We start from the raw sequence: 22,975 nt of genomic DNA on the forward strand, positions 1-22,975 counted from the left end.
ACTTCCAAGCCACATTTCCTCACTCCACTTTTTGTTACTTGCTTTTAAACAACTGTGAATGCCGTCTTTTATCTGCTGAACAACCTTCACTTATATTTCTCTGGAAAAACTTGCACAGAAAATGTTGACAGACAAAATATGTCTCTTCCAAGAATTTTACAGGGTAACTAAATTCAAAGGCATGTCAGCTAGACACCAGTGTGTATACTTCTGTTACGAAGAGTGAAAAGTTTGAAAGACTTGTGAGGTCTGTTCAGAGAGAACCTTGGTTCTGGCCTTGGTTTTAGATATGGAATCCCAAACTTCCTGGGTCACGCTGGGCATTATCAAGAGTTTCTTTATAGGCTTGGCTTGAGAGGTAAGTACACAAAACATGCTCTTTGCTTTTCCCTAAATCTTGCTCCCCTCAAGCTGGCTCAGTGTGGTGAGTCTTTTTGAACCTTCCAGAGATAATAAACTTGAATAGCCACTACTACTACATGGAAAAAAAAAGATCCTTCAACTGTAGAACCTAATCTCACAAAATCAAAGACTACGGCCAGAGCAGGCCACCGAAACATTTAATCAGACCCAATTCATACACAATTCAGAGACTGTTTTTGCTGTGTTCCTGTTTTAGTTCATTTATTTGGAAGATATTTAATGATGTTTCAAAAAAGTATAACAATACTGAAATACACTAATCCACTTTTGATTTGTTCAAATATTTAGTTACTCTCACATCCTAATTTTTTAAAGATATTCAATAAATTGAATAAAAATCAATAAGAATCAATTCACCTCAGGATGAATGCTCACAAAAGGAAAACAAGTTAGATAATAATCTTGACAGTATCTGCCAAAAAATTATGGACACAAAAATCATTTTTGCTGAGTACCAATTTATGAATTTTTAAAGTAAAGAAATAGAAAAGGAATTGTGCTGCTCAGTTGTTGGGGGGGAAAAAGGTAGACACAACACAGTCAGTCTTCAGCTTAACTTGACTATATAAAAGAACAATGTAGTTTATAAAACTGCAATCACTCTAGCAAGTACCTCAATAATCTATCACAATGTAGCAGGATTTGAGAAGCCTCAAGTAAGAAAAGCAAACTCATGTTCAAGTAAGTTAAAGTAAGAAAAGTAAGGAAAGTAAACTCAGAGATATTTGAAGGAAAAGTCAGCTACCACTTCCTGTAGGTTTCCTGAGATAAAGCTTCTCTGCTATTATTTATAAAATCTCATACTGTGCTTTTCTGATCTCTGGATGAAAGCACTATAGACATTTTGCACAATTTACAGGCAATTATGAACCATCCCATCTCCCTGCCATGAACTATCCTCTAATAATACAAAAAAAAATCTTCTCAATGAGAACATTCCTTTCTTAAGTGCCAAATTATTTCTGAATCCAGGGATACTTACGGAACATTGTATAAAACTGCTGTGGATTAAGGTTCCATTTTCCCCACGGTGTCTTGTGGCCTTTAGATTGGGCATAATGGGCATGGTTAAACTCTGGTTCAGTTCCAAAGGAATCCAGAACTCTTAACATGCACCTGAAAGAAAGAAAAAAAAATCTATAGCCATATATACACATGTATATAAATGAATAAATATAGTTACAATAATTAGTAAGATTTGTTTGCGTTTGCAACTATGCATGATGTATAAGCTTAAGTTACTTTTTAAATTCAAGTTTCTGTCCATATTACATTCACAAAGACATAATGATCAGAAAATTCCAGGACACATCAGACATTCAAATAGCAACCCTGAAGCTTATTTTCAGTTTCTTTGGTCCTACCGAAAGGAGTCATGCTTGACCACCTAGGTAGAGGTTACAGAAATGCTACAGTGATCATCTACATTTTTGAAGCTCCGCAGGAGAATTTAGGCAGGAAAAGGAGGACTCTCCTTCATCCATTTCCTACTATTTTCATGAGTTACTACAAGAACAGCCAAAGGTCACATGTCAAGAAGATCAGAGCAGATAGTACTTTGCCTATTTTGTCTCCTGATTCTGATTTTGGGTCTGAAGCACTGAAAAGTTTAATATGCTGACCACTTGCAGTCAGACAGGACATTTATTTGTTTACGAATTATTTTATCACATTTCTGAAGAAACAATACAGAAGCCAAAAGTCTACAACAACCTGACCTAAAAACAGAAAGCTTGGCAGTGGATTATAAAGGGTCTAGTTAAGAAATAAATTAAATCTGTTACTTAAAATCCTGATAATTCCTTGAAAAAAATTTTACTTTATGACTTGTTGCTTTCAAAAAGGGTCCAGAACACTTGAAAAGTGACAAAACTCTTAACATGAAGAAGAGGGCACACTGCAGCAGACAGATTCCAGAATTGATGTTCCAAAAATGCAGTCTCTAAACATTTGATATTGCTTGCTACTGCAGGAGTTTTTTTGGGGGCCCATCACACTGATCACTAGCTTCACTGCAAGTGATCTATATTGTATGGATCCAAAGTTGTCCCCACCATTTTTCAGCATCCACAAACAGTATTTTGGGAAGAAATTTACATAGAATGTGTAGGATGTCACATGCCACGTTGCATTATGCTATGAAGACACGAACTCCATCACTGCACATCATGCCACAGGGCTTGTATGTGCTAAAAAAGAGACACAAGCACATGGGTGACAGGGTAAGGAGAAAGCTTCAAAGGTTTCTAGTAACAAATGGCTGTATTTCTCAGTCTTCAAAACTTCCCATGTCTCAAGCCCATATACATTCGCTTAAGTAAAACACCATTTTTGTGGCTTCTAAAGGTCCATGAACTTATTGCCAAAGATACATTTATAGACTTCTTATATAATGTTCCTTTCACTTAGGTATCTGTTAAACTCAGGGAAAAAAAAGAGCAACAGCAACTTTTACACTTTAATATGAAATTCCGCCTTTGTATTTCAGAATACAGAATAGAGCAAAAAAATTTTTTTTAAATCCTTATGAAGATCTTTCAAGAAAAATGAAAGTCAAACTAGACAACACATTATGATTCACCGAACAACAAAGCTGACAGATCAGTTTCTGTGTTGTGCAATCCAGTGTTTTATGTCAACTGTTCTCAGTGAAAATATTTTATAACAGTGGCAATTATCTCTGCATCATACAAAATACTCCAGTAGGACCAAAACAGTGATGAATCAGACAGTAATAAAAGCTCTCTTGTTTCTTGGTTGGCCTTAAAGCAGAAATCTCATCAAATACACAGCTTTTGGCCAGGTGCATGAGTGCAGACCAATGAGAAAATGGGCAAAGGCTACTGAAAAACTGCAACACTACTGGAATTTGTCAATCATGTATATAAGAAGCATTAAATTGCATGCTATCATCTCCACGTGCTTTGTTTCCTCTCTAATTTTTCCTCTGTATTGAGATGTAAGGTATGCAGCACTAACTGCTCACAGCAATACGGGTAACTACACCCAGTATGCACTGGGTCTCGGAAGCAGCAGGACAGGAAATGGGAGGGAAGCTGCAACAGGCAGTAAGCTAAATCAGGACATAAGGAAAACAAAGCATATGTTTAAATGATTAGGGCAAAGAATGTCAGAAAGATAAGAGAAAAAGATCATAGCAGAAAGAACGTGTGCAGAAACGGTATGAGACGTCAAAAATTTCTAACCCCTGAAATGCAGCAGAAAAGAACAGGGAAAGTACCATATTCGTTTTTTTGTTTCACTTAGCTGTTTAAATCTCTTTAAATTTAACAATTCAACATATAATATCTTAGCATTTCTGAAGTGAAATAATTATTGTTTCAAAAAGAAACAATATGAAATTCAATCTGAATGTCAGTTCAGTTTTTCACTCTATTTCCCCTTCCTTCCCAAAATGTCACCCCTGCTTTAGCAGAGAGCAACTTTTAGCAAAGTTGCAGAGAATTACAGTGTGCCTTGGAAGCGGTGTCAGACTGGTGAGACTATTCAGTGAAATGCTTTGTTGACTCAAAATAAATTTAGTTCAAAAACCAGACAGCCGTATATCCCCTCTTTAAAAATGCTAAACTGAACCATTCTTAAATGTTAAGGAAATCACTGAATATATAAACATATGTTTTGTTTAATCCACTAAAACCAGGTACTATTTAAAACCAAGTACGAAATCTCTCTCACTTCTCTTGCTCTTGAAAGCAAGAGACTTCACTGTCATAGAATACTGAGAGCGGTGCTTGGCCATACTAGCGAGACACCACTTGGTATGCTACACTGTGCGTGCCAGAAAGCACTTTCCAGCTACAAAAGATTTTTATACACCATATGTGATTTCTTAAAAAATAAAAACAAATAAACAAAAAACAAACAAGAGTAGCAAACTGCTTATAGAAACATCCACATTGTTTTCTTTAGTCTAATATATTATAAGCGAAAACATTGGGGCCTGTAAGAAAAAAAGGACAAAAGTAACCCAGGATTAGCACTGTTCCTAAAGTAACTAATTTTCCATAAATGTTGGACATAGCACAGTCATAACTGGGCAGCCCTACTGGAAGTACCTATATAGATTTATTCATCTCCTCCTGAGGTTACAATTCTTCTCTGCTTACACTTCTTTACCTGCACTAGCAGCACCACCCAGCAGCTCGCGTCACTGCGGCTATGCCGGAGTAAACCATAAAATACAGGGTACGCGTATGCCAGGGGCTGCAGACTGACCGAGGACACGTGTCGGGAGCAAGCTGGCCACACCGCAGCCAGGTCGAGGCTGGAAGCTCGCGGCCGCGTTGAGCGGAGGCCCGGCACCGTGCCAGCACGGACACGCCGGCTCCGGGCCGCTCTGGCCTGGTCCCAGCCCGTTCACATCAGCAGCGGCTTGTGTCTGCCGACAGCAATCTCTGCAGACGCGCACGTTAATTTTCAGGCAACTCTGTACTTGAACTTTAAATGTAAAAATTTAGTCAGAAAAATTTCCTCCTAAAACAAATATATTCTACAGAACATATAAGCACCAAGGATATTGCTCATTTTTCATGATACCTGTCATTTTAATTTATTTCAAAAATAAAGCCAGTTAGAGTTCTGGCATATGGGAATGAGTCATTGCTAGAAAGACTGTAAAAAAATGAAAAAAATCCCAGATTCTTATGTGCTGTATGGAGGATGCGGGTGCTAAGAAAGGCAATGAGCTGTACTTCTCAAACTATATTAAGCCACTCATTTTTATATTTCCTTGACAAGATCCTTCAGCATTTTTATGGGCCTGTTGCTTCATTGCACATAAATTACTTTCAGATATCCAGGCTTCAGAACTGAGATACACAGCATGTCCACGCATTCTTCTGTTTCAAAGTAAGGTACCCTCAAAAAATAAGGTCTGTTTTGGTGCACTCATGCTATTGACAGCACCAGTGATACCACAGATAAAGTACATACCACCCAGAGTCATTGGTGCTACAAACTTCAAATGTATAAAACAGCATTTTGGTCGTTCAGAAACATTCACCTCTCACAGCAGCAGGGTCATTCTTTTTGAGCGAGCAATTCCAGAAACCTGATTCGCAATCATCAGCAATCTCCTCAGGGTTCAAGTTCTCTCACAAAGAATTTATGGTACTTAATACCAGAGAGACCGTTTTGAAGGTATAATTTTATTCTACTACTTTATTCCAGTATGAAGTGAATAAACAACAAGATTTAATTTATTCACATTTGAGTCTGGCTTGCCTAAAACTGACTGAGCTGACTAGCACTCCTGAAAAGGTATACGGCATAACGGAAAGCACGTCTTTCAAGAACAAAAGAATTATTCCTATTGATATTAAATATTACCAAGTGAAGCAAAGTTTTTAAAGAACAAGGGCTAGAAAGCAGCTTTATTTATGATACTGTTGATTTTTCTAGAATGAAATCAACAACGTATGTCAACATTGTTTTTTATACTGGACTTTCTCATTTTAACTTGCAAATTCTTATTACTATGACAAAGTTTATGAGGCAACTCATGATGCTGAGAGGAAAAATCACTGCAACAGGATCACTAAATAGGAGATATCTTGCACGAAGCTATGAATTAGTTCTGCACTAATCGATTCTGGTAAAGTCTCTGCAAGAATACTGCATCCAGTTTTGCACCCTGTCCTTCAAGAACACTATCAGCTAATTAGAGAGAACCCCGGTAAACGCAACAAGCCTGATCAGAGGCCTCCAAAGCATGAACTATAGGGAGCAATCCAAGACCCTGAATTTGTTTATTTTGAAGAAAAGTAAGTTGAAATGGAGGTACAATAGAAAATATTCTAAGTGTTGGTAGAGAAAGGGAGTAATTTTTCTTCAGACCCCTGTAGGGGACAGAGCAAGTACTAATGGGCTTAAACTGCAGTTTGTAAGAAATCAAGCCAAGAAAAATGTTTTAAAGAAAAGTTTAACAATGTAAAACAATGGCCGGGGCATCTTTTGAAGTCTTCAACAAAAGATTCAGCAAACATCTCTCAAGAAGGACAAACACAGCTAATACAACTTTTCAGCAGGGGTATGGGCTTCATGAGGTCCTTTTAACCCCTACAAATCTAATGCTGTGGAACAAAAGGCATTAAGTCATATTTTTTCTTCTTCAAAAGCATAACAAAAACTCCTATACTACGCAAAGTATTTGTTTAGAGCTAAATTTAATTTTACTCTCTTAAACCAGAAAAAGATCAGTCATTACCACAAATTAGAAATCAATGAAAACTAGATTGACAGTTTAAGATTTAATGATTCATGAAATAAACAAGAAAAATTGAGCAACTAATCTAATAATCTCAGGTCATGGCCTTTTTCCATATCTTCATTACAGAATACACCAAACAGGAAACTGAAAGCAAGAGGGGAAAAAACATTTTTAAATTATAAATATATTCTATATCCCTTCCACAATACTGCATGTTATCACCTAATGAAAATTACATCTGGCAGACAGAAAACCAACTGTAGCTCAGTAAAAAATAGGATTAGATTTATTAGCAGGCTGCTTTAAACAAAATATCCATTTATTTCTCTATTTCAAAAAAGATACTAAGATCTCATCTGCAGTGTTGATCACACTAGTCCCATGTAAAATCATGCTGAAAAGAGGCAATGCTCTGGAAAATCCTGGGGTAGGGATAATTCTTCTGCCTTCAGAGACCACCTTTCAATACTCTCCATTAAGTGGGATTTACTGGACTATATGGGTCTCTGAACATCACTAATTTGATTAGGTACAGAAAAATCAAAGACAGTGAGTTAGATTTGTTTTCATTTGATGTAGATATATGTTAGAACAACATGTGAGACTTGCTGATTTATGATCACTGACAAAAACGAAATGCATCTGGAAAACTGCATTCAAAAGAAGGCTATACAAACTAATTTCTACTGACCTCCATCTTCCATTCTTAATGAAAGAATGCTTATAGATTATAGAAGCAACAACTGCAGTTACCAGCAGGTTTATTTTTCAGACCTACCCCTGAAGATGAGTCCCTCTCAGCATTTTATGGGAAGGGACAGAAAAGAAATCACATTGTTCCAGTTATTTAGTACTCCACAGTCAATCTGTATTTCAGTATGGCTACAAGCACTGACTGTTAGGCAAACAAACATGTAGTATTTCAACTAAAAAACTACATCTGATCATCTTTCAGCTCATCTACTAAATCAGGGAGAAAAATTTGGGGGGGGGTAATAAGGAAGAGGGGGAAAGAAAACAATGACATTGATTCAACAAGATAATGTAATACAATAATATTTAAAATGTTTGAAAATACTATAGTGTCTAAGCTGCTGTCTTCCAAAGTTGGCAGAGGGAGAGAAAGATGGTATGCAACTTATTCCTAAGAGAGCTCCTTATTCTTAAAGCTGAAGGACAACACACAGCTACATTTTTACTTTAAAATAAATTCAATTTCACATAGCTGTACTCACTTCAGTATTTTGTATACTTGCATGAGCCATTCAAGAAAAGCTCTTTACCAAAACAACTAAGAGGTCAGATGAATGTCATACTTACTGGTAATGTACCCATGATGGACCAAGAGTTTTCTTAAACTGAGTGAGTCCCACAATATCAATGTAAATGAGTTCTACGACTTTATCCCCCTGGGTAGGGCAGCCAGATCTGTTACCTACAACCTTCTTCATAATCCTAAACAACAAAAAAAGGAAAGAATATGTAAAAGTATTACTTTCAAAAATACCTTGAATTCATGCTATAATACTGTTTACAGTGATAATTCACCTTTCAAAAAATAGCCTTTTTTTTAAATCAGGACCCCTGTATGAATGTTCAAATGGCATTTATTAAAAAACTGTTTATGCATGAATAAGATGACAGTTTTCATTAAAAACCTCATCTAGTCTAAACAAGAGCATAATATAGGTGGAAGGTTTAAAAAGAAGGTATTTTGGAATGAGCAGAAATAAGTACTGACTTCTTTTGACAGCTTTATGATGTAAGAGCTCCATGTAAGACAGTACTGTCATATTTTCCATAAAAATGAGAACTACAGAAAGAAGATTACATGCTCAAGCTTAAAACAGACATACTACGCTGGACTAATAAACAAGAAAGACAGAGACAACTGAGGTGGTAATTTGACCAAACATAAACAAATAACTGCATCAAAAATAACGTTTTAAAAGAATTTACATTTTTAATTGAAAAATAAATATCAAGTGAAGAATAGCAGAAACTGAAGAAGAGGACACAGAATTAGGCTAGCTTGTAACACCTCTTATTACAGTTACTTAAACACCTGGTAAGTTACTTATTTTGAGTTTTCCAGCATTCATTTACAAAGTCGCCGGAACCTGAAGTCACAGTGAAAACACATTATCCTTTTCATACCATATATATTTAGCTCATGAAAATAATCTCATTGTCTTTTCAGTGAACTATCACTTTCATTTTATGGTTTAAGAAATTATATCCTGGGCTAACAGAGGTTTCAAGAGTTTACAATTTCTTTTGTATTCCAGTTTCAAAATTTTAAGTAATCTCCTTACTCCTTGAGCTCTGCCAGTGAAGCTGAAATCCTGATGTCATGTCCCAGTAAGTAGAGAGATGTAATTAAATCACTCCACTGGACCAGTTCCCCAAGTGGGCCACCACTAAATGCATTCTCTGCAATCTTGAATCCAGATTCTTTTGTCAAAAGGCCCAAATGAACAAGAATCTGGGGGGAAAAAAAAAAAAAGTTGTACATGAGAGTTATTGACATTAAACATGCAACTAGCAAACCTCATAGCATTTTCTCTTAAATTTCAGCCGTGGCCAGGCTCCTCCTCCAACAAAAAACCCCACACCCCAAAATCCCCTTAATGTGAGACCTTGCAATTTAACTGTGTGGATATCTAGAACGGCAATGATAAGAACATTTTCACATTGCTTTGGACTATTATACACCACTAGATCAGTAAGTAAACAAAAACAAAACATCAAAAAAGTAGTTATTCACAAAACAAATTATTATGCTGCATTGAAACGATGGTTCATATTAGCTTATTTTGATATAATAACCATTTATAGTCTCATGTAGGATGTATTTGCTCATGCAACAAAACAGAGTAATTAAGGTTATGCTGCTGTGAACAAGCCATTATGAACTCAGAAAGACTACAAAAGAGTAATGGTGCTTTCCCAAACTCTTCTCTTCATTGCCAGTGGAGGAGAGTTTTCTCTGATGTTTTTTGAAGTCTGTGCTTGCCTTTGTAACATAGCACACAAGCTGGGTTCCAAATACTTCACTACATACCTGGACTGTTACATATTACAATAATATATACATACAGTATCAAACAAAACAACAAAAAAATCAAAGCACCTAAATCTTTTTCTTTCACGCTAAAGAAGAGACATCCAAAAACCATTTTATTCTAACCTTGTGCAGCTCCCAGAATAGAACTGGCCACATGAAAATGAATTTACACTTTACACAGCAACCTTAAATAGTTTTTGTTTGTTTGTTTTGCTAAAACAGTAGGTATTAGAGCATCCCATCAAACCACCTGTGTAAGACAGTACTACTACTTGAGTTCATTCGTTCTCAGACATTATACTCCTTTAACAAGAAAGGGCTGGATGGCTGCTTCAACAAGGAGGGTTGCTCCTTGAGAGCGGTTAAGCCTGCTCAAAGACAGAAAGCATAGGGTGTGATGAACATGATGGCTACAAAACAGGGCACAGACCTCCAGCAGGAGCTGTGATTCTTGAGCTGGGAGCCAAGCAGCAGCCAGCCAGGCTTAAGAAAAGTGGAAACACAACTGGACTCAAAGTTGGCTCCAGTTAAGAACAAGGCAGAAACAGAAACAGTTGCGTTCACAACTTCCACTTTTTTGATTTTGTCTTCTCTTACCTAGTTGAGGTTACTTTAAAAAAGAAGAAGGATTTAAAAAATATAAAATAAAACTGAACTTTTGAGTTCAAGAGTCTTATGGTCTTTAAATTGGACTCATTACAGGAGAAGGTCTACAAATAGATCCAATCCAAAATTGTGGCCAACTTTTAAGTCTATTCAGAACTTCAACGAAGACACTAACGTATCAGTTTTGAACAGTAGAGATGTACAACTGTTATCTTCTATGAGTACATAAAACACTCCACTTTCATCAGTCTGTAGTCAGTTCTGAGAAAAGTTTCTCCTTTTCAAAACTTCTGTGTAGTCTCCATTTTATCCAAAAATATGGAGGTTAGGAAACTTATTCAAAAAAAATGAGTCTCTGAAAATATACAAAGCTATTTATAAACAGGAGCCCATTGAGAAGGGGTTTTTAAATAGTAAAATGCTTCTTGAAAAGAAGCACAAGTACAAACACAAGCCTTTTAGACATATTTGATATTTCCACTACAAAGTTACTTTTGGAAAAAAGACATTTAAAGGAGCCCGAACGATTGTATGTGCCAGGAGTGAAAAAATGTTTTAACTTACCTTTTTTCGTTTTCTCTTCTCTAAATTTTCTTTTTCTGCAAGTGATTTAATTGATTCAATCCAGGCATCAGCCATCCGTCTGATGCGTAACATCATCCACCTGAATTCCTCATGTCTTGACATCATTTTGTACAGATAATCGAAGTTTATACGAATTTCAGCCTTCAGTAAAGCATTAAAAAAAGAAAAACACTTATTTTATTGATTAAGTAGTGTACTTTCTGGAAGTCACAAAGCTTCCCAGATGAGAACTCTATGCTTCACACTCCTCAGTTTAAAAAATAAAGAAAACAAGATAGGTTTCTTACACTGAATTTGAGATTTTATTTCAATTATTTAAGAAATCCTTGGCTAGAAATAGCTAAGCTACATAAATTACTGTTTTTTTTTTTTTTTATGTTATCATGCGGTAGCCCCAGAATACATTTACATTTATCCATAAGAGATTTATTTCAACAATATAAGATTTGGTTTTGGTCATGTGTTTGCAAAATGAGGTTACAGTATCTCTGAAATACAATATAAATTCAGAAAAAAACGCTCTAGACATCATACATATTATGAATCTTCATAAGCCTGCTATAATACCATCAAGAAAAAACACTTAACAGAGTATAACTTTTAAAAGTAACGTTCCTTTAAAGCTAGACTGATCGAAGAATAACGGGTTCTACATGATGAGACAGCCTGTATCTAAACTAGATAAGCAACGTTCGAATACGTGTTTTAATGCTGTTTACCATTGTTTTTTGATCAGCTTCTTCATTAGGGTTTTTTGCTCTCCAAGGTAAACGAGGACACCAATTTTCAACCTGTAGAACAATGAAAGGAATATCAACCATTCTGTTCTACTTTCAGCTGATTTATCAAACTATCTTACAGCCTTTATAGTTCACCTTTTCATGGCTCAAATAAGGCATCAGATTAGTAAGTCATTGCAAGCAGAAGATAAAACCACTTTTTGCAATCTGTCTTCTACAAAAAGCATATGAGGACTCTTTGCAATTCAATACAATTTTAACCTTATAATTTGCAACCAAAAGCAGCATTTAGATATTCATTCATGACAATGAATATAGGAGATGAATGCTTTTCAAGATATCGGTCAGCTATTAAATGCTACAAATATGGTTTCTAAATGGTCTTGTTTTCAAAATGCAGTGAGCTTCTTATGCTTCCAGTTATTAGAAATATATATATATATTTTGCAACATTTCCTAGCTCCCTTTATAAAGTACCTTTATAAAAAGGCAAAGACTAACAAAAACCAAGGGTTAGAGTTCTGCTTTGTAGATTTGATTTCTCTTGTTAGCAATCCAGACAAAAAGTTGAAACACAGAAGGCAAAAATGTCAGAACATCCTCTTTGGAAGGTTCTCATAAATAGTAGAATCCACAAGAATCCATAACAATAATTCTTAGAGAAACATTATTTCGAATATTATCTGCTACAAAAAAAAACTATAATAACTAGTTAGGGTAGAAATATCATATGATGCAAGTCCCAGAAAGTTCCCGCACTCTCCCTTCATCTCCCTAGGAATCTCATTGCTTTGTAGAAGCCTTAGGGAATTGGTCCATTCAATTTTGGAAAGAAGGAATCTCACTCTGGGAGGCCAGCTCATGCAAGCACAACACAAATATAAGTATACAGTAGAAAGGGAGAATAAAAATGTATAGCTAAGATATACCACTGCTACCAATTATATTCACAACTTTCAGGGAATCGGGACTCAAAAATGCTGTTACGGTTCCTCCAGTCATAGACATGTCAAAATACAATTTTAGCTTAATTACACTACAATAAGCCTAAGATATTTGACATTAAAAGCTTAGCCATACCAAATGATTGCCTAGAAGACCAATCCCATGAAGAAAGAAAAAAAAAATCAGAAAATATAACTTCCTAATTAAGCTTGATGCTTCTTTAATGTTCTTCAGACAAATCGTACACAAAACATTAATTTGAATGCAATGCTTAAGTTATCCAGTATATTTAATAAAACATTTGAAAGTAGAGGCCCGATCAACCCCATTTGAACTGTGACTCTTCACTGGTCCCCAACTCTGGAAAGACACTAGAAATTGTAGCAATTAATATGCATAATTAGTATGAGTTAAGGAATCACCAGTAGAAAAGAGTTGTAAACTCCATACTATAAATCATGCTCAGTCCCAATCTCTGTATTATTTTTTAGTAGTATGAATAATGTTAAGTCCACAGGAAAGTGTTCTGAGCATTAAAATTGATCTGTACTGAGACATGATATTTTAAGCACCACTGTACATCTCGTTTCTGGCTTCACGTATTTCGTATTGCACAATCATGAATCCAAAAGGAATAGAGTATTTTTCAGAGCTACCAAGGACCACCAGCAACTCATCTCACTGTTAGAAAAATAAAGTCTTTTTGTATTTCAGAAATATTCCCTATAGTCTATATTAAATTACAGGAATTCTATCCAGAAATAAAAACTTCAGAAGGCCATTTGAAAGTAGTAACACTGTCTAGTTGTTCTAGAATTCACTTTTCCTTACTGATATTTTAGTCAATTCTTCTTATTATTTGCAAGACCAACGTAACTCATCAGAAAATTTTTAAATACATATTCTCTACAGTATGCCAGTTGTTCATAATTTTCAAGACTGATAAATGCAATAGGAAGAATACATACGGTCTTCTCTTATGGAAGAGGAAAAGAATTCTGCTCATCTTTATGAGCCAATGGCTCTCAACCTGAGAACAGTTAAGAGTGGGGATAATAATCAAAAAAGCACCTGGAAAGCAAAGATGAAGAATACAGGTCTGGAATACAGTGGGGAAGATGACAAAAATCCTATTAACTTAATTTTAGTGACTCAAGGGAAAATATGGGTGGAGAAGCAGAATTCTGACTGACAAATTAGCTGAACAGGGATTATTTCAACAGTGATTTTCAGGTATTGCTGAGCAATAAAGATCAGGAGTATGTATGCCTCCAGAAAGGGAGAGAGGATTTCAAACTACCCAATTACACAAGTTACCTAAGACTTCAGAGGTAGCTTTTACTGAACCACAGAAAAAAGGAAGTGACAGAATACACAGGTTCCTTTATAGAATTAAAAAGTGTGTTGATTTTATATCACTTACACAGGAGACCCAGCATGCCACTAGATTTTACAGCCGCTCCCCTCCAAAATAACAGCAATTTATTTTTATATATATTTCAATCACTGACGTTCTAAGTTGTAAAACTCTTTAACAGGCTTTTTGTACTGCATGGTGTACAATTATGGTCTACAGTAGTATGATAGATGTACAAAGCCTCAATGAAGACTGTCCTCTTAAAGAGCCTGTAAAGAAACTGTGCTTAACATGTGGTGACAGAATTAAAGGTAATAGTTAACACCAACCCCGGTGAGCAGCAAGGTGAACACCTTTGCACTCCTCTCTATCTAGCCTCATGTAATGATACACAGCAGTGCAATACACATACTAGTTTTATTGCATCATCTCCGGAAGACAGATAAAAATAATCTAAACAGTCATATCATTGGCCTGTGTCAAGACAACAACTTTCTGCTCTTTCACTGCTTTGCCTTCCTCTCTTGCCCCACACTCCTTCACTCACACCGCGTTAAGCATTCCCTACCCAGGACATGCAGTATCTCGGACCCTAGGAACTACCAGGAACTCTAATTGCAGCTCTTTGCAGGGGCCAGTGTCCCATCAGAGCTTCCTATGACCTGGAAAGTTATCTTTTTCTTAAGATCCGCATGCTGCCATTTATTCTTATGGCTTCAAGGTTTCTCATATAAAGCACCTCACAAGGATTCCTGTAACTAAATATAAAACCTAAGAGGTCAAGTTATATTCCCGATTGCCTTGCATTGCCAAACATGGCCTATATCAGGCTGTAACTGTACTCATCATTTCTAAACAGCAAGTCCCACAGTTGTCTTCTCAGGTTTACACTTCCTTGAATGCAAAGGTGAGTGCTATATTCACTGAATAAAGTACAGCATAACACTCATGAAAAGATCTTTCTCCTAGCAAACATCAATGATAACTCATTTTACTTTGCATTGCATTGATGCAAGACAAGTACAGGCTAGTTTTCATTTCAGCAGATACTAAATTCCAAATATGGATGTGGTGAGAAAGGTGAGGAATTCCTAAAACTGCTGGGATATGCTTGAATGGAGTTCTTCAAACAATCCCCTTGGCCTTAGGTGATAAAGAAGCACTAACAGTGACGCCTGCTCTGTGAGAATCCCTCATGCTTGGAACTTGCCTCTCCTCCTTGCTCCCAAAGCACCTAAAAAGCTTAATCTGCCAAGGCTATCAGGTTCTGTTGAATCTGAAAGGAATGAGATAAGGACATGGGAGGGAACATGAGGGGCAGAATAGGGACACAGAAAAAAATAAATATTGTTGGTTTTGCTGATTTTGTATTGTACCTAACATCCAATTAATGACAGAAAAAATTTGCAGGGAATGTGATAACATTAGAGCATACTTTGTCCTGGACTCCAGGCATCCTTATGATTAAATAAAATGTACAGAGGAAGAAGTGTGCATGTATATGTATACACACACACACACATATATGCATATGATGATACACAGGAATATGATATAGCATGGGCTTAGGGCTACAGTATGAAGTTACAAACTTGCTCCCTACTGTTATGGATGTTTTCCTTTGCATTGGTAATGATGATAGAAAGGATTATTTTAACAGTAAAGTGTGTCCAGATTAAATCTCTGTAAGAAACGTAGAAACACTTCAGCCTTGTATTTGTCTACGTAAGAAATATTCACACAGCAATAAGCCACAAATTTGAGCAAGAGGAAGAGGAGAATAGTGTTCATTTAGATCCTGCTCTTTAATTTGACTGTGCATTTTATCTGATGATTTAAGGCAAAAGACAGAAAAGTTCCTGAAAAAGGAACCAGGACTCCTCTCCCCCTTTCCAAGGGAATCTCTCTCTCTCTCTCTCTCTCTGGGTTAGCATCAGTTCTTTCCCTAGCTTATTCACTCTACAGCAACTGTTATGTTTTATTCCCACGATTTAATGCGAAGGATAGAGTACCCCATATGATTCTAGACTACAGATTAGCAGATGAAGAAGATTCTTACCAAGCAGAATCTGCAGATTTGAAGACTGCCTCTTTTTTGGATGAGTGATCTAAAGGCTAAGCTAGTATTCAGAAAAGCTGCATTTATCTTCCCCTGTCATATTTTTGACTAAAAGCAGCCGTGCCACTGTACCCAGTGTTGAATTCAATGGTGATCAAACACATTAGGTAGTCTTTGATCATGCCCAAGAGACTAGGTCCATCTGGAGACTCAAGTCTTCCTGCCAGTTTTTTAATCACTGTAGACATAGTGCTGTCTAGAGCACAGGGAGCTAAGGCTAGGTTCCATAGTACTTTGGAAGTCCAGAATTTAAGCGTTACATGATTCCACATATTAGTGAAAAGCAGAGGTACAGAACCATTTTGGGGTTCTGTCTAAACTGAAATTAGAGTCCTCTAGTCCTATATCAGAAGCAATCCACTCTCACAGAGCATTTACCTTTATGTAGCTTGCTGGTAAGTCAAATAACTAACAACAGAAAAACAAACAAACAAAAAAACCTCAAACAAAATACCCTTGAACATCCACAAACCACTCCCCAAAACAAATTAGGAGAGTATGGTTTATATCTGTTACAATATCTGTTACAATAGTTCTTCCTCAGAAATGCAATAATAAACATTTTGCAAAAGCTGAAGGATACTGACTCCTGTGACCTGTGGTAGTCTTCATTTTCACCTCTTCTGCCAAGCAGGTGCAGACCATATACAGAGAAACTAAAGCAACTTCCTATGCACAGCAGGTGAGCGGTGTTACTGCAGTAGTGTAACTGTATCCACGGTGAAGTGCTGCTATTAGGTATCCAGTGTCAATCCCAAATGGATCAATCCAGATCAATCCCAAATCACAAACCAAAGTACTCGATCTCCCCAGTACAGGCCAATATGCTAATGGAAAGGAACGATGATTTGGTGATAAAGTACCGAATATGGTTATCATCTCAATTTCTCAGGGATATACATTAAATGACTAAAGAACTTACGGTTCCAGCTTCTACTGCTTTACATTTCAGACAAAAATATTGTTTTTTCCAATTTTTTGAGTAACTGTGTACTAAGGGAAGCTGGTTTGACATTACATTATCAGCTGCAGCAAACTAGCCATATTTCAAAGATTTGGGGAACCTATATAATTGTGATTTCCAGGTCTTTTTTCCCCCTTGCCTTAAAACTACAGTCTATATTCTGAAAACAGAACATAAACAGAATTGTCTTCAGTTTGTATTCTTCTACTTGATCTCTCACAGCAAGAGAAAGAGTGTAAAGAAAAATACAGCTGTAAAGCATGTATTCTGTTTCCTTTAAGTCAGCAGAACTGAAAACAAGAATTTTCTCTAGCGGTACGCTCGCAAATATGCAAAAGCTACAGGAGTCTTGAAGCTTGGCTCTGGAACAGTTTTAGTCTTCTGAAGTGTTACATCCACTTTCAAGACGGGTATCAATCCTTATGCTTGCATCTGGAAGAGGAGCCAGGAGATCCAAAGCCTGGTGTTTTACTGAAATCTGCCCAGCTCCGGCATTCACGTAGCACCGTAACAGCCCCTGAGCGCAGGAGAGAGGGAGCTTCCCGGGGCTGCGGTGACTTGCGCCGCAGCTCCTAGCTGACCTCCGAGCCCAGCAGCAGTCCTGCTCCTCTCGGAGAGTGCGAGTAGGCAGATGGAGGAAAGCAAGCCATGAGAACTGTTTTTAGGTTAAGCTGGGGAAAGGTGTGCAAACTAACATTTATTTTCTAGAAGATATTTTCTTTAAAATGCCATTTTTGGCTGCAAATTGACATTTTAAAATGAAATACATTTTGCCTGTCTAGAAATTCATTTATTCACATTTCCCTCCCCAGAGGCAATTGCATCCATGAAAACAACTATGCAAATGGCAGTACAGTGTTAAGCAGCTGGCTTTTCCATAACTGAAAGTAAGTTTAAAAGAAAATAATTCTTCTTAACAGATACATTTGTATCATAACTAAAAGGTAACACATCCCAACTACCTAGAAACTTCAGAAATAGTTTAATTTGCTTTTCAAATTTCCATATTTCTCATCACTGCCTTGTTCTGCCATTTGAGAGCACATAAGGCTGGTTCTGCTATTCAGGATATTTGTGTCTCCTTCAGTCTTTCAAAGGCTCCAGCACAATTACAGTGCTTTGGAAGACTGCAGCGTTGCATATTATCCACCAGGAGAGATCTAGTGCCTGCAGCAAAACAGCAAGATAAAGCTGTACGGATTTTGCATGTCTACAAGTCTGTACAGGCCACAGTTCTAATCTAAACTACTACTTGCTTTCCTTCTCCTGCCACACTTGCCTCTCATTCTGCCCAAGCAGCCAAGGCACAAGGAAAAAGGTGAAAAGAGCTGCTCAGCTACCTGTCATTGGTTCTTATGTTCCTGCAAGGGTACTGTCAACAGTAAACCAGAAGCAACAGAACTGCTAATGCTCTTACTGGTGCAGGGTCTGCAGAAAAGATCACCTGGAGCAGTCTGGCTTTTGACTGTGCTGTTTCTATTCCATAGTTTAGGGGCTCTGTTGCTTACTAGTTTGAATCTGCTTTACAAAGAGTGCTAGATGAGTGTAATAAATAATATTTTCATTGAACTGCTTCAGGAAAAATGTACATCCCAAAAGAGTAAGAAAGAACACAGGTACTTGTCACACTAGACGCTCGTTACGCTAGACTGTAGAAGTGATTTTAACAAAGGTAGATATATGCATAATTTAATATATACATTTTAAAACGGAGAATGTGCATGCAATCATCTCATTACTATATTTTAATCTTAAAGTAAAATAGAAGTGTCTTAAACATTAATATCCTTCCTGTACCCAAACACATTTTAATATTTTAAGCCAGCAGTTTTCACTTGAGAGCTCCGTAGGAACATTTATCATTCAGCTGTGCAACCATACCATAAACTGTCAATTCTTCATCACTGTCCACTTTGACAAATTACTCTTGCAACAGCATTTCCAAGTTACCCTTAGCAGCCAATACACCTCATAAATCCACATCATTGTAGTGTTATTAGAATTTCATTTCATGCTTGCATTCGCAAACATTTAAGCTTTCCAACCTCTGCTGCTGGGCATTAATCATGGCATTAATCATAGGATTAAGAATGCTGAATTTAAACTCAGAGTTAATAACACGCTCAGCCAATATTAGTTTTACATTCTGTCATGGGAGAACACACAAAAAAAAGCACAAGACTGTCTGCAGTTTCCAAATATATACATAGATCAAGTATTGTACCTTTGTTCCATTAAGAAACGAGAAACAGCGCAAATTCAGCATTGCTGCTTGAAGAAAAAATTCAAATCCCTGAACTCTTAAATAATAAAAACTGCACTTCTGTAAATTGAGGCAGCACTTAGAATTAGAAAAACAACACTTCATTTAATTAATGCATTAGATATTTTATCTGGTACAAGATATCTTGGTTTTGAGTTTAAAGAAATACTACTAATCTTCCAAAATATTGCATGTCATAAGTTAGAGTACAAGGACAGACTGAAAAATTAAAACATATTCTACAATATTTATGAAAATACTTGATACTGTCTTATAAAGAGAGCAGGCAATTTAAAAAATATATTCTAATAAAGGCAAGCTTATTTCATTCTAAAAATGAAGCAGCCTACTGAATCCTCTTGTAGCATTTGTACTTCATTCACCAACAAGATGAAAATAAACTAGCAAGCAAAATAAAGAAGAAAAAAAGAAAACGCCCCCAAACTTATGGCATTTCCTGAAAGGATAGCCAAATTGTTAAAATGCTAGTTTATTAAAATAGTTTTTTGAAAACTGTTATGCAACTGACGTATATGCATTTATGATACAGTATCTGAAATTACCAAGTAATAAAATCAGTCAACATAGAGCTTAGAGTGGTAATTTTTCTCCACTTCATGAAGATGCTGAAAGTTTGATCAAAAATCCCCCCAAAAGTCTTTTTTAGTTGAACAAAACAATTCAAATTTGATGCCTGCTGCTGTGAGTTGCTGCCCAATAAAGTAAATTATTTTGTAAAAATATGAAGAATGTTTAGAGCAGAATTTGTCACTACCCTTTAAAACTGGATCCCTTTCTCAAAGGGATGAGAGCCCCTTTGTCAACGCACAGGGTGTTTCAGAAACTGCCTGCTCTCAGTTTTGGACAGGGAGAACATTATGTCATAACAGATGCACCTAAAAGGTGGTTATCAGTATCTACATTATCAACATCTGCATTCTGAAATATCAGACACACTAGGAGCAAATTTTGCTCGCTTTTCACTATGAGGATGAACCGAAAGATCAGTTATGAAATAAACTAACCTCATTACCAAGTTATCAAAATTAGTGATCAAATACAGAAGACTGTCATAGAAAATTGTGATTTAATAGCAATACAAAATAATTATATGTCAGTAAGGACAGTAAATTCTCACCTTCAGCTGACAACCCTTCTTTTCAAGAGGCATCTATATAGGGAACCAACTGGTTGACAGAATACTTCTACACAAACATAATTGCACTGATGCCAAAACATAACCTTGTACTAGAAACTTAGATCAATGTCAAGTGATCGTGAAACCATACCTCCGACTTCTATGACAAACAACAGGGCAAATGGTGTGGTCACCCTGTATTTTTTTTTCCCTTCCCCAGCTTCACAGTCCATAAATAAATCAACACTAAGTGTTAGCAATGTAATGACTCAATTTTATGATTAAAAATCTAATTTTCTATTTCTTCAGCTATGTATTATGGACATGCATTTAACTATACTGCTTCTTAAAGCAATGTCCTGAAAAGTCTGACTAGCGCTGAGTAAACTAAGAATTTTCTTTCATTACAACTAAGTTGCTTAAAATAACACTTACTGTTTTAACCTCAAATACATAATTAAGAAACCCAACTCCTCCAAATCATATAGAAACTACAATTAATACGACTTTGCAATTCTGCAGCCTTTTTAGGTCTCAAAGCTGTTTGCAAGCAGTAAATCATTAGTTATCAGTACTGCCTCCAACATCAGTTGTCATAAGTTATTACAATGTCACTAACACGTATTCAGACACCTAACCTCTTGCTTATAACCTTTTCTGGCATACATGAGAAGTCAATAAAAAAGCTCAGAATTAAAACTTCAGTGACAAAATCCATTCCTGGAAAACAAGTGTAACTCAGGAAACAGGAAAGCTGTATGAAAAAAGGAAAACACTTGAGCTACTTACAAATCTGGGCTTTGCTTCTGATAGATTCTCCTGAGTTACTAGTACCTATCTGCAACTTCATGTAAAAAGGTAACTTTTGGGTGATATATTTATATTTATTTTGATAAGAGACCCTACAATTCATGAACAGTCTCCAAGTAGGAAGTAGCCATGCTTCCTAGGGGGATATATTACCCTATTTCACACTCTAAGTACTTCCCCAACTTCCAAGAACCACCCCTCCTAAAATTCCTATTTCCTGCTACTTTAAGAGTTACACAGAAAGCAATAGAAAAAGTGTCCAGAGGCAAGAACTATGACTAAGCTTCATATTTAGAATAAACAGGATTTCTAATGGGGATTCATTGGTCAGTAGTTGTTCACATCAATTCAGTAACTAACATCAGAATTCTGCAGGCTAGAAATATCTGAGTGACTTATGAATTATAGCAAAACACTTGAGAACAATTCTATTAGTTTTTCCTCTTTCTTGAATTCTAAGAAAATTATGATTTCTTCCAAGAAATGCTTGCAAGTAGTTGACTATAAATACTGAGTACTATGACGTTCCTGTTACAAAGATGAAAAGATTACTGACCTCACTGAGGTAAATAAAAAAGGAGCATGTGGACCCATCTACACCGTAACTTGCATAACAGGGATCTGATCGCCACATATCTTTCATCCACTGAAAGAAAACAAGAATGCACTCTGTTAGGTTTAAGTACTAAAATACTCTTTCATATTGAGCTTAGGAATAACAGGGAAAAGCAGCCAGTTACCGCATCCAACCAAAAAAGACCAAAAATGACACAAAGAATTTAATGAGCATTTTGCAGCATACTGCATCTCTGCATTCAGCTACACTGGGGGAAGTGTGGAGCACAATTTACACAAACAAACTGATAGCCAGGCTAGTATCAAAAGGCAAATATGATCAAGAATCGCACATATCAGTGTGGCCAGAGTTGACTTCATAGCCCTCCCCCACAATTATTACACTTGCTCTAGAGTTTAACAAATCATTTCAGTTACTAAAACTGTTAATTTGCCATGTCTGCAGAAACAAATAATTCGCTTCAATTAAGATATTAACATTCAAGTGAGGTATTATGTAACCATTATGCAGTCAGTTTGTCAAAATTAATCAAAAAAGCAAACTAGGGATTTAATCCTTGCAGTTTTTTTAAAAAATATTTTTTTCCAAGCATTTTAAGAGGAAAAAAAATTTTATGCATCTCATAATACTTTAATTTCTATTTTCAGAAATAAACCTTAATATTTGATAATCACGATATTTAAGCATCAATTTTAATTTTGTCCCCACATACTGATGCAGTCTTATTAGACCTCAAATTACATACCTTGAAAAAGATAGTTCTCCATCTCTGAAAGTTTATTATTTTTTCCTTTCCAACCAAAATTTGATGGCTTTCAACGCTTAGCCTTCCCAACCGCACTATTAATAAATTATTTTTATATAATAATTATTAATAAAATATAAAATTTATGTAGAATAAACTCTGAACACCAAATCCTAAGTTCTGGTTGCACACTTATTCACAGGTTTAGTGGATTTCCTCCTCTTCTTTTTTTTTCTTTTTCCCCCACTTTCCTCCCAAATGAAATTTTGGGGTAAACGTAAATTCTCAAAAGGTATAACTCTGAGCAAGACAGTAGTTTTCTACCTGTAAGGCAGCAAACTTAAATGACACAATCAATTCCAAAATATTTTAGATCTCAGAGACCAGACCCTGCTGATGTTGGGAGA

At 36.2% G+C, this 22,975-nt stretch overlaps 1 protein-coding gene across 1 annotated transcript in view; it reads right to left on the reverse strand.

The window, feature by feature from the left end:
* MGAT5 (alpha-1,6-mannosylglycoprotein 6-beta-N-acetylglucosaminyltransferase) overlaps positions 1-22,975 on the reverse strand; it is a 132,214-nt gene that overhangs the window by 40,973 nt on the left and 68,266 nt on the right. The window contains exons 5-10 of the mRNA XM_062579271.1: positions 21,803-21,892; positions 11,630-11,701; positions 10,890-11,051; positions 8,968-9,137; positions 7,973-8,107; positions 1,406-1,539 (exon numbers count right to left, since the gene is read on the reverse strand). Of these exons, the coding sequence (XP_062435255.1) occupies positions 1,406-1,539; positions 7,973-8,107; positions 8,968-9,137; positions 10,890-11,051; positions 11,630-11,701; positions 21,803-21,892 (763 nt within the window). The remainder of the gene's footprint in view (positions 1-1,405; positions 1,540-7,972; positions 8,108-8,967; positions 9,138-10,889; positions 11,052-11,629; positions 11,702-21,802; positions 21,893-22,975) is intronic.

Source organism: Rhea pennata, chromosome 6 (assembly GCF_028389875.1).
Source record: "Rhea pennata isolate bPtePen1 chromosome 6, bPtePen1.pri, whole genome shotgun sequence".
NCBI classification, from domain to species: domain Eukaryota; kingdom Metazoa; phylum Chordata; class Aves; order Rheiformes; family Rheidae; genus Rhea; species Rhea pennata.